Consider the following 12,850-nt stretch of genomic DNA (forward strand, 5'->3'; position numbering starts at 1 on the left):
CCTCCCTTCTCCTTTAGCCCTCCGTGCCCTTCACTGTCCTGCCATAGCTCTACAGGCTCTTCAACTTTCCATCTTCCAGCCTGACCAGAAAACCCACCCTTGATCCTATCGCTTTCTCCAGGGTCTTCTGATACCACAGGTTAGGGGTGTGTTCCATGACAGTCTGTCCTGGCCCCTTTAATCATGCTTAACAGGTTGCGCTGAGGATGTCACCTGACTCATCATATGACTGTGGTCTCCTTGAGGCAGAGAGCAAGCCTGCTCATTTTTGTCTGGTGTCTAGCCAACAACAGGATCTCTCCAAAGATTCCAGCAACTTCTCCTAAGATACTGCACAAATCTGCAGAGCCAGCAGCTGGAAGAGTCAGGTGAACATATCCTGTTTCTTGTTCTGCCTTGAACATAAAACCATGGCTTTAAAGAAGGTCTAGGATGGATTACTAGAATTCTAAGTCCTCCAAGCTTGGATGTAGAATAATTGAGTTAAAGCTCTTCATTTTAACTTTGCTTTTCGAGTACACTATTACTTTGTATAGTCTCTTGGTCAAGATGTAACTCCTACTTATAAAAATATTATTCCTATAAAATTTATACATTTTCACTGTAGGGTGGTTAAAATGCAGACACTTGCATTGTAGAACTTATGCAGCTTTACCATGGGATGCAGGGAGGTACTCAGGGTCCAAAAGTTCTAAATTCAAGTGCTGTGTCAGCCACTTACTGGATTGCAATTTGGGAGAAGTTCCCCGGATGGCTGTGAGTGTTCACCTGTGACGAGTGCCTCATGTTGCCCTGGCACCATGGGCACTGAGGCGTTAGCTCCCTTCCTCTCACTTGGGCTTTCAGAAGATCTGGGGAGTACAGAGATTAAGAAATAACTTTTCCTTTCACTCTAGAAATAAAAGGGAGGCACGGTAGTTTCTTAATTAAGCTTTACTTGATGAAGCAGCTAACTTTTTTAAAAAAAAATGTTTTTCATTGTAGATGGACACAATTTTTTTTTTGTATTTATTTTTATGTGGTGCTGAGGATCGAACCCAGGGCCTCACACATGCTAGGCAAGTGTTCTACCACTGAGCCCCAGCCCAGCAGCTACCTTTTGAGCAACAGGATTCTTCAGTTATAACAACATCATTTGTGGAAAAACATAACTGGTGTCACTGATGTGGACAGAACAATTCTGCCATCATTTAAAGGAAATAAAATTACATTTAAAAATGTTAAACACATAAGAAACAAACCAACAATAGTTCTGCCCCAATGAATCCTGAAAATTTATTATTTGGGGGAATATCAGATATTGATCCTTTGCTTTACAGCTCATGATAATAATCAGAAAATATACATTTTGAAATGAAGGTCAAAAGAAAATAGTTACATATAATACATATTATAGACTTTTTATTTGAACATAAGCAAAGCATTACTAAAAGCATATTTATAGTCCACAACTAGTGAACGTGGTAATTTTCTGTTTAAAGCTGCAGCAACTCAAATCCTTCTAGGGTCAGTGAAGAAAGACATTGAGAAATACATTTAGGGCCATCACCATGTCTGGTTGTGAACCCATATTTTTAATCTTTCCCCTCCCCCCATATATAAGTATATATTTTATTGCCTTTATATTCTGCTGGTTTAATATAATTAGTATACTAAATAGTCATCTGCATTTATTTGATTTCTAAAAATATATAAAATGCATTGGAAAGAGCTCCTGCAGCTTTCTAGCAGTCACTGTCCAGGCATCGAAAGCTTGGTTGGCAAACATAAAGCAGCAATACTGAATAAATAGTGATTGTTGTGTTGTTTGATACAGCTGGTGGCCTTCACCTAAACTTAAAAATACTGTAGCAAACAGTAGAAACATGCAACTTAAAAAACTGACATAATACAAAAGTAATACTAATGAGCTAAATTTTAATACAATACAGACTAATAAGGACAACTTTATGTAGAAGAGAGATTCAAACACAGTGCCATTATATACATATAAATTAAGGCCCAGTTTTTCAAAGGCAATGTACATCTGCCCAACTGCTCACAGCCTTTGCATGCCTGAAATCGAGTTTTTGCTTTTTCCATATTATTTCCTCAATCCAATACAGTTCTAACTTGGAAAGGTGTTCACATAAGTGTCTTTCAATAAAGAATTCTTTTTCTCGAAAGGCTGTTTTGTTCTTATTCACAAAGAAAGCTGTCTTTTAGAACAGGGATACATTTTATTTTGACTGTGGAAGCAAGTGCTTATCTATTCTTATACATAGCCATACTTCACATTTCACACCACATATTCTATTTTTTTTGTATTATTCAGTTTTTTCTTAACTTTATCAGTCTAGTTTTCGACTAATTGCAACTATAGGAACTGACAATTTACTCACTGGTGACTGGGAATTAAGTGGGCAATTTCTACTAAAACCAATTGAAGTCTCATAAAAAATTCCCTATGCATTAAGACAAAAACCAAATATAAACAAATCAAATTATAAAGAAAATGAAAAAAACTGAGGTGACCCACTATGTACCATTCTCTGAGAATAATGATATTCTAAAGGTCAAATAGACTAATGCTATTTCAAATGATTTCTTGGTAAGAAAAAACCATTTTAATATCTTTAATAGTTGTAGAAAATCACAATAAAACACTTTACAGTATGATTCAAAAAACACATAAATTTGTATTCTAATTTATTACTTAGAACCTGAATTATCCCTTAGATGCAAAATTTTATGTTTGGTATTTCTTTATACCATTAACTTCTCCCCCCTCCAAAAGTATCCAAAGATGTGGCACTTAATCTAATTCATTTGTATTCACAATAGGTAAAAATGATCACAAATAGACTAAAATATTTAAAGATGTTTCTACAGAAATGAATTTTTCTCTGTTTTTAAAAAAAGATTTAAAAAATATTCTTCAGTTATGTGCTTCCAGTAGTATGACTGATTAAAAAGTACAGCTGCTCAATGTGTTCATTAATTCATACTTACATACTCTTCCCATCTAGGAAACAGTATTTTCATGTGTAACTAGGTCCATTATTTGGCAGCTTGAAAATTCTGAAGAAGTCAGAGATTAACTGGGGATACTATGCTGGAGAACCCAGGACTACTACAAGTTGGTTGGATGCTATCTATCTTTCTTTAAATTTATTAGGCAATTCTGTTAATAATTTACAATTACTAAATTAGATACCGACTTTGTTTTCTTTGTGGTATACCAAGGCATCTTTGTAATTTCTAATTGCAAAGTGTAATACACCTACAGTTCAACATTTTGATTTAAATAGAGTACAATTTATAAAATGTTTTTCTTTGTGAATAAGGTCTCAATTTCTCTGAACAACAAAATGACTCAGTAGAGGATAGGAATCTTTAAAAGTAAGGCATATATTGGGCATACCTAAATCATCATTGTCACAAAAGCTACAAATTATTTAGACATTTAATTCTGATTTTTAAATATATGTAGATATGAAATACATATTATAAACTGAGAGCAAATGTGTACAGGTTATGGTTACTTAGTTAAGAATCATTTTTCCTTAAGTTATTTGCAAAACAGTATAATGGCAAGACCAATTTGATAACTCCAAGAACCCAAAGAATAATATGTTCAGTTGAGGTCTACTACTTAGCTGGACTAGAAAAGGCAACACTATGTTACTTTCAGTTCTCTAGAACGTCTATATATTTTCATAGTCATTCTTAAAATTTTTCATAGGAAACCTAAATAAAGCAGCATTCTCAGCATTCATTAAACCAAAATAAGTCTAATGTGTTGAAACATCCAAAGTTGCCTTCATGCATAAGATATATCTCTTTATTGTTACCATGGCATTACTATATTAATCCACTTTTATTTTGTTGCATGTAAGTAATACAGAGAATATATTTCCTTCAGAACTAAAAACTACTTTAAATTTCAGATTAAAATATTAATTATATTGTACCAAATTTGATCAGAGGGAAAGTAAAAGTGGCTAAGAAGTGTTTGACAGCATCTGTCTAAATATTACTTGATAATCTCAGTTAAGCCACTACTCACAGTGGAGTTGTGGACTCATTTTTGGCTTTATAAATAAAACAATATACATACAAATGGAGATTTGTATCCTATAAAAGTCAAACTTAAAAATGAAAAATATACTCTGAATTTAACTTTATTTCCTTGGTAAAAAGGAGCTAACTCCAATCTATTCTCTCCCTAAGTGACTGAAGAAAAAGCACAGTTGTTCATAATATACAGAGTAAATTATGTGGAAGCAATAACTCACTTGTAGGCGTGTATACCAACAGACCATAGATGAGAAATGGGTTATTTTAAAATATATAATTTGAAGCAATATTCACAAAGTATACTAACCCGATCCTCAGGCATCTATAACATATATTATATTAATTCTGAGGATCCTTGAGAGTAAATGATAAGGCAGGGCAGAAACAAATCACATAATGTATCAGGAACCCCCATGCCTGTTTGAATAGATATACAACAGTTAGGGTTTTGCTCAATATGATATGAAAGACTGCAAACTTTAACATGTATAATTTACCTCATGAAAAACATTTCTGTTATGTGGTCACTTATATATTTGGAAATACTGTGAAGGAAAGATTAAATTCCATATTAAAAAGAAATCTCAATTACTTCACCTAATTAAGCAATGGCTAAAACAGACTCATGAAATTAATGCAAGTGGGTTCTTCTGGAGTTAGTCTGGATGGTGGAGCACCCCATGACACGTGTGTAGTTATAAATCCGTAATTCATGGATGGAGTCTGACAACATGCACACAGGCATAATCCCACAATATGTAACATAATTAAATCACAGGATAAGTATTAATAAAAATATTAAACATTAATATTCACACATTAATCAATTACAAGGAATAAATTAAACTAAAACAGTCACATATTTCTCTTTACTCTTAATTCACGGTTTATTTATGTATACACATAGTATAATACTTTACCAATGCTCTCAAATGCTACAAATAAAAATGAAGGCTTTGTATTACAGCTGCTGGACAAAAATGTCAATACTGTTGATGTGTGAAAACAGTTTCTTTGTTCTTTAGCATCAGTGCACAGGGTATGGCTCCAAGTGGTATGCAATTTAGGAGAGAAAAAAATACGGTGACTTGTGAAACATGTCCTCTGTTCATCATTGGCACAAATCAAAGTAGAAATTTGACTGTCCCTGGTACTTTTATTGATCTCTCCCCTAAAGACAGATAATGTTATACATATATGCCTTCAGGATTAAAACCAGACGAGATAGGATTCTGTAGAATACGAAGATTACTGGGAAGCTGCCGAGATGAACCAGGTCGCTTCAGGGACCCAGACTGGAATGGTGCCTCTAAATGAGAAATAAAGAAAGTCACTTGATGTACTCATTACTTAGCAGCACTTAGCAATGTGACAAATTAGAATATTTCCTGCCCTAAAAAAACCTGAGAGAGAGAACTGCATATAGCAACCACTGCAAACCTTTGTGGGCTATGAGGTGGGAGAAAAGTAAGACTATCTCACATGGGACTCTAACTGACAGGCCAGGTTTGCAGGGTAGGAAGAGTGAATGGTTCTTTTTTTTTTTTTTTTTTTAAAGGTAAGCATTCTTCTCACCTTTTTGTTCAGATTATATGTGCATAGATTGGAATGGTCTCTTAAATATCAGCACATGTTAGTAAAACAGACTTTCAGAAAAGGAGAAAGGGAAGAAGGGACATTAGGGAAACTGAGAGATGCTGAAATTCAAATTAATACACTATGGCTCATATATACTCAGGTAAAAGTTTCATAAAGAAGCAGTTAAATTTTTAAAACTAAGTAATAGGAGATTTGGTAATTACATGATTACCTAAGTTAACAAAACCAAATCATTGTTTTTCTCTATAAAAATGGGAAGCATGTTAATTTTTGAAAAAGTGACCCACTTAAAAATTAGCTATGAATGGTAGACTGACACTTTAACTAACTGAATAAAGTTAACCAGTGAGAAAAAATGAAAAAAATATTTATCAATCCCTTACCTCTCTCTATATCTGCCTGTGAGGCCTCTATTTCAATGGGCTCGGCTGGCAAAACGGTAACTTTTGTCCCCGTCTGTTGGATAAACTGCTGGAGATTAACTTGCCGCAGCTCTTTGGTCAACTGCTCCAGTTCTTGTTCTTTGTCCTAAGTGGAAATTATTATTGTTATTTCTTCATCTGAGGATTCGTTATTGGCCAGCTCAAGATGTCCAAGGACAGTCCCTCTGCTGCAGGGGCTAAGGCAGCACATTTAACAAATCTGGATTACATGGATACAAAGGTCACTTGCATTCTGTGGCATGGGCCAAAACAAAACAAAAAAAGGCAACAGCTTCTTCAGTCTGCCCTCTAAATTGAAATGCTTCCCTTTGGAACATCACTATGCATTCATACAAAATAAGGCATGTCTATGAAGTTTCATTTAAAAAATTGTTTTCTGGGCTGGGGTTGTGGCTCAGCAGTAGAGCACTAGCCTAGCATGTGCAAGGCACTGGGTTTGATCTTCAGCACCACATAAAAATAAATAAATAAATGAATAAATAAATAAAGGTATTGTGTCCAACTTAAAAAGAAATTTAAAAATTGGTTTCTCTCTATCCTAGCATTATAGAAGTCTTGTCAAGCTCATCACAAATTTCCCTACTAACCATTTCATAACTGACTGCAAATGATGAATAAATTGGTCCAGGAAATTTATTAGAGTACTTGGTTTTCATAAGGTGTTTTTCATCACATCTATTATCAAGATAGCATAAGCAAAGCAAGATTTTCACAAGAGTCTCTGTTTGAAGTTCTTAAATTCTTGACAAAGACAGCCTGAGAACTACAGATCCTTAGGGAAGGAAATCTGGTTTAGAAAACTGGAAAGCTCCAAAAGTAAGGAGAGGCATCCTGTTATGTATGTTACTTTCTGTCTCTTTCTATTCTGTCTCTACTGGACTTTCAGGAAAGGCAGCCTGGCCTTAACTGGGCTGGACATATCTGAGGGCTCTGGTAGATAATAGAAGTGAGGAATGATTTTCTCCATTTACACTGAGTGAACGATGGTATGTGGTAATGGGTTAGTAATCTGCTATCAGGTACTTTTCAATGGGTACATGGCTTACAAATAATGATTGTCATTACTATAATAATAGCAAAGACAACATGACTTCCTTTGTACTCTTCTTAAACTGTCAAAATAAATCCAAATAGTAAAATGCTAACAAATGAGAAATTCCTGATTTTCAAAATTTTGGTGGTAGTATTATGTCTTACCAGTTAGTGACAGAGAAAGGAAACCATCTTGGTTCTTCTGGAAATCTCAGCTTTCCCAGAAGGACTGTATGTATCAATATTAAAGCAGCTCTTCTAAAACTTTAGTGTGCTATTTGGTACTATTTGGGGCTCTCAATACATAAAGATTCTGAATTTCTAATAAGTGTGCCCTGAACTGCCTGTCGTGAATTATACTTTGAGTAGTGAGTAGTGTCAGATAGTGTTCTATCTGACAGAACTTCCTGGAAAAGTTCAGCATTTGTGCTATCTAATCAACAGCTGCATGTACTATCAAACACCTGAAATGTGACTGTGACCAAACACAGAATTTTAAATTATTTTATATTTTAAACTAATTTACTGAATATTGATTTTAATTAATTTAAATTTAAACAGCCATTAATTGTCTTTTTCATTTCATCTGTTAGCAACTGTTTCATAAATCTTTACAACTCCTGTATAACCACTACTGTGTTTTCAAGAATGGGTATCCAAGAAATGTAAGTTGAGTGATCAGAGTTTAAGTGGTAAAATATAAACGTTCTTATATAGGTACCAGGGAGAGGGAAGTTGGAGATATGCCCCTCCTTTAATTAGGAAAGTAAAGAGGGATATGAGGGAGAGGAGAGGCGGGAAGGTGACTGGGAAAAAGGAAAAAAGCTGGGGCTTGACAATGGAAGACTGACAGACAAGCAGTCAGACACAACCCTTGGTCAATCAATCTTTGTAATCTCAACTGGCTTGGGTTTCCCTCTGAAAGGAGAAGGTCAGGTGCATTATCTCATCATTAGTATCCATTCCAGATCTAGGGTTGACCATTCTGGGGTTGTGCTCTTCTATATACAATCACCTAATGTCACAATTGTCACAGTGAAAAGCCTCTTCCATGGAGCACCCATTAGTGTGGCGTTATATCTGAACTTTGTCACACATCACAAAAATTCTATGAGACTTTTAAACAAAACTAGGTTTCTAATTCTTGAAATACAGAAAAATGAAGTCCTTTAAAATCAAGGGAAACACTCAAAAAAGAGTCCAGGAATATATTCTTTAAATAGATGAAACATCCTGTTAATAAATAAAAATGTTCTTACCTGTAGTCGTTTGGTGGCCTGTCCAAGAGATCTTTCCACAGCTTTAATACCATTTTCCAACCTCAAGCTCTGCTGGCCCTGGATGTCAATCTCCCCTTTGACCTTACCAATCTGTCCTTTAACCTCTTCCTCATTGATTTGTGCCTCCTGAACTTCCCGTTGCAATTTTTCTGCTTCAAGACCACTTTCCATAGTCTGGATTTGTGCCAAATAGTCCTTTAATTTGCTTTCACACTCTGTGATTTTCTGTCTTATTTCTTGAAGTTGATCCTTTAGCTGCTTTTCATTTTCCTGTTCAATCTGTAATTCATTTTCCCAAAATTCTTCCTCCTCAATTTCTACATCATTTCTTTTGATCTTTTGCTCCAGGCGGACAATTTCCTCTTCAAGGTTAGAATTATACTTTTGCTCCCAAAATCGTATTTCTATTTCATTAGATTCTAACTGCTTCTCAATAGATTGAAGCTTCTCTGTCTGCAAACGAATCAGTTTCTTCAACTCATCTGCTGTTGTTTTGCAGTTGTTCAGCACCTTTTGCTTAAATTCAGTTTCTTTACTTTTTCCAAAAATGTCCATCAATCCTTTGGCACCTCCTGTAAATGTCAACGATTTTCTTTTAGGTTCTCTTCTTTTGATTGATTTGTCAATTTGAGGCCTCAGTTTGGCTAATGGGGGGAGACTCTGCCTGTATAAAGTTCTTTCAGGAATTCGAGCCACACTATCTGAAGTGGGTCTTTCACTGAGAGATGGCCCAGTTCGACGCAGAATTAACTGTACATCACTAGCGTACTGCCCCCATTTGTTTAAGGATATGATAGGATTTTCATGAGGTGCTAAATGTCTTTCAGTATCTCTCCATTTTTCTATAAGTGTGTACCTTCCAGTTCGACCTAGGCAGGAAAGATAAGAATAAATTGTGGGATATGTAATAGATAAACAATGCAACAGAGAACAGCATTTGACACTCGTGTTTTGATTAGAATCAAAATGTCAAATTTTAAGAGTCCAGTCCATGTTGTCTTTAACACCTTCAGTGGAAGATCACAGATACCAAACCTCCCAAGATATGTAACAACACAAATGACAGAATGTGAATCACACAGTACTCTTCAGATTTGCTTAGAAATTCAACTTGACACTTTTAATCTGATTGAGTCTCACACACCTGTCAAATGCCTAATTGCTTAGAACTTCTTATTTGGGACAAGACTAAACAAAGTTTATATTCTAGTCAAAGCAAAGGAGGACACCAAGGGCTAGCCCCAGAAGCTAGATAGCACTGCTAAACTTGAATAAAGTTTAGATTTGATGTGCAAGTCTCTTGCATATCGGGATCTGGAGAGGCTAGAGATGCCACCTCTCCTGATGCACAGCCCAGAGGGACTTGCTACTCAGGTCACACAGCTGGAACCTTCCCGCCTCTCCTCTCCTCTCATATCCCTCTTTACTTTTCTAATTAGAGGGGCACAAATATAAATATTAACTCTGGCCAATAAACAAGTGATCTAATGAAAACAACTCTTCAAAATAACTTTAGGTTAAAAAAAAAAAAGCACCCTGAAGAGGCAAAGCCTTGCTCAATTTTGACAATAATAGTTGCAAAGATTCTTAAAAATTAAATAAATTTAAATTGTTTTTTATTATAAAAACAGGGCTGGGGTTACAGCTCAGTGGTAGAATGTTTGAACAGCAGGTGTGAGGCACTAGGTTTGGTCTTCACCACTTAAAGATAAATAAATAAAGGTATGTGTCCAACTATAACTAAAAATATATTTTTAAAAAATCACATTTAAATTAAAAATACATGTTGAACGTATTAAATATAAAATTAGATAAAATTTCAGAAGACAGTGTAAGGATATAAGCTTGAAATAACTTCTAAAGTATGTTCACTTAAGGTATTTTAATTTTCTTAAAAGTGTACATTACTATTTAATATTATTACAAGGAAAAAAAACCTGATCATGCCATCCAGTAATTATATTAGCACATATAGCTAGTGACTTACCTTTCCTGACTTCTTTTTTAAATGTGATGAGCTTCTGAGCCAATAGTATTTCCTCAATTATGTGTCAGATATCTGGATGTGTAAATAGGAACACCCATGTATGCAATTCAGAAGCAGCACATAAAGAATGATTTAGTTCTAAGCATAGGACTATATTCTTTAAGGAAACCTGAGTCCTATGTGCAGCTCCAGGGCTGTGGATGCTTTAATCCTGGGTAAAATTACTCACTGGATAAAAACTTCACTTCTAAAATATCTCACTGATTTTGAATGGCAGATGTAGAAAGAATCTACCATACTGTTTGGCCCATAGCAGACATTCAGTATATTGCTGCTGTTTGACTTAAAAAAAAATTCTTCTTAAGCAACTTTCAACTATGTGTAAAGCTGGAGGGAATAGAAAGGACATGGCTCAGGGTTGGAAGGCTTGTGTTCAAGTCTGCCATCTGCATATGTTATTTGAACAAATTATTAAATGTAACCTTTAGCTTCAGTATCCTTATTTGACACAAAGGTTGTTCTGAAAGTCAAGTGAGAATGTAAAATGTAAAAATCTGTTGTAAAACTGAAAAGTGGTATATAAATATTAGTTACCACCATCAAAGTATTCAGGCAAACTAAGATAATGGAAAAGAAAACCTTAGCACATTGGATTGACTTCCTGGATTACAAAATATTTCTAATGATTTTCAGGTTAAAAACTGCTCTAATTGGGCAGGCTGGGGCTATAACTTAGTGGTAGAGTGCTTCCCTGCATATGTGAGGCACTAGGTTTGATCCTCAGCACTACATAAAAATAAATAAATAAAGATATTGTGTTCATCTACAACTAACCAAACCAAACCAAACCAAACCAAACCAACAACAACACTGTAATTGTCTCAAGAAAAACCACTTATCAGCAGTATTAAGACTATTGACGAGGTCACAGCACTTTGTTTTGTTTCTGGCTCTGCTGCCTATCAACTACTTTAGGCATTTTGTAACTCAGTGTACCCATCAGCAATATGAGGGGTTAGATCAGACTGGTAGAGCCCCCTCCAGTTCTATCAGGTATTGAAGTATCTTTAAAAAGAAAACTGAATCATCACATTATACAAGTTTAATTAAACTTTCTAAAGACCCTAATGTACTCACATTTACATATAAAACGGATTTCCCAATGCTTGATGGTGCTGCTTATCCTCTGAGAATGTCTTGGTAGAAAGCTATGGAAAACTGATTTGACTGCCAGTGTTACCTTTCATTGTATTATGCACATTTAGTGTCACTAGGCAAAAAGAAAAAAGTCCATATAAAAACCTTTTTGTAATTTTTTTAGATGCAGATGGACATATACCTTTATTTATTTATCTTTATGTGGTACTGTGGCTCGAATCCAGTGCCTCACACTTGCTGGGTGAGTACTCTACCACTGAGCTTCAACCCCAGCCCCTAAAAAAGCTTCTTTTTAAAAAAAGATAAATGAGAAGGAGCTTCTTCTCAGAAAAGGAAACAACGTGAAGAGAGAGCCAGAATGGGAGAAAATCTTTACCACATGCACCTCAGGAGAGCATTAATATTCAAGATACATAATGAACTCAAAAACTTAACACCAAAAAAACCAAATAATCCAATCAATAAATGGGCTACAGAACTGAATAAACACTTCACAGAAGAAATACAATTGATCAACAAATATTTGAAAAAATGTTCAACTTCAGTAGCAATTAGAGAAATGCAAATCAAAATTACTCTAAGATTCCATCTCACTCCAGTCAGAGTGGCAATTATCAGAATAAAGCAACAATGCTGGTGGGACTGCAAATTGGTGCAACCATTAAGGAAAGTAGTATGGAGATTCCTCAGAAAACTTGGAAGGGAACCACCATTTGAGCCAGCTATCCCACTCCTGGGTTTACACCCAATGGACTTAAAATCAACATATGACAGTGATGCAGCCAGATCAACATTTATAGCAGCTCAATTCACAATAGCCAAGCTATGGAACCAACCTAGATGCCCTTCAAACAGATGAATAGATAAAGAAAATGTGGTATATATACACAATGGAATATTACTCAGCCTTAAAGAAGTATGAAATTATTGCATTTGCAGGTAAATGGATGGAGCATTATTATATAACTATTTTTAAAATTGCTTTTAGAATCATAAAAAAAATCATGACTTAAAAGTCACACCTTATTATTTTTTTTGACAAATACACATTGAACACTAAATATTTGTCAGAATTAGTGCCTGACTCTGGAGATACAGGTTTAATTAGATTGCTAACTCTCTTTATTAGCTTTAATTTTAACTGATGTTTGATTTTGTTCTTCAGTGTCAAATCCTGCCCATTCCAAAGATTAAAATACTGTACATTATTTTAAAATATAATGACAAAGAGCTGACATTAATCTTATTAGTTTAATGTTAATAACACCCTCATGATTTTGGACATATTAGAA

At 34.9% G+C, this 12,850-nt stretch overlaps 1 protein-coding gene and 1 long non-coding RNA gene across 3 annotated transcripts in view; one reads left to right on the forward strand and one right to left on the reverse strand.

The window, feature by feature from the left end:
- The first annotated feature begins 265 nt into the window (after nt 1-265).
- The window catches only part of LOC144364902 (uncharacterized), a 30,906-nt gene continuing 18,321 nt past the window's right edge, over nt 266-12,850 (forward strand). The window contains exon 1 of the long non-coding RNA XR_013423013.1: nt 266-368. This is a non-coding gene — a long non-coding RNA (uncharacterized LOC144364902). The remainder of the gene's footprint in view (nt 369-12,850) is intronic.
- Rassf8 (Ras association domain family member 8) overlaps nt 1,251-12,850 on the reverse strand; it is a 135,211-nt gene continuing 123,611 nt past the window's right edge. For both annotated transcript variants that reach the window (XM_078015058.1, XM_005328883.5), the window contains exons 3-5: nt 8,393-9,282; nt 6,042-6,186; nt 1,251-5,368 (exon numbers count right to left, since the gene is read on the reverse strand). In XM_078015058.1, the coding sequence (XP_077871184.1) occupies nt 5,247-5,368; nt 6,042-6,186; nt 8,393-9,282 (1,157 nt within the window). In that variant the 3' untranslated portion in view covers nt 1,251-5,246. The remainder of the gene's footprint in view (nt 5,369-6,041; nt 6,187-8,392; nt 9,283-12,850) is intronic.

The sequence above is a fragment of the Ictidomys tridecemlineatus genome, chromosome 6 (assembly GCF_052094955.1).
Source record: "Ictidomys tridecemlineatus isolate mIctTri1 chromosome 6, mIctTri1.hap1, whole genome shotgun sequence".
NCBI classification, from domain to species: domain Eukaryota; kingdom Metazoa; phylum Chordata; class Mammalia; order Rodentia; family Sciuridae; genus Ictidomys; species Ictidomys tridecemlineatus.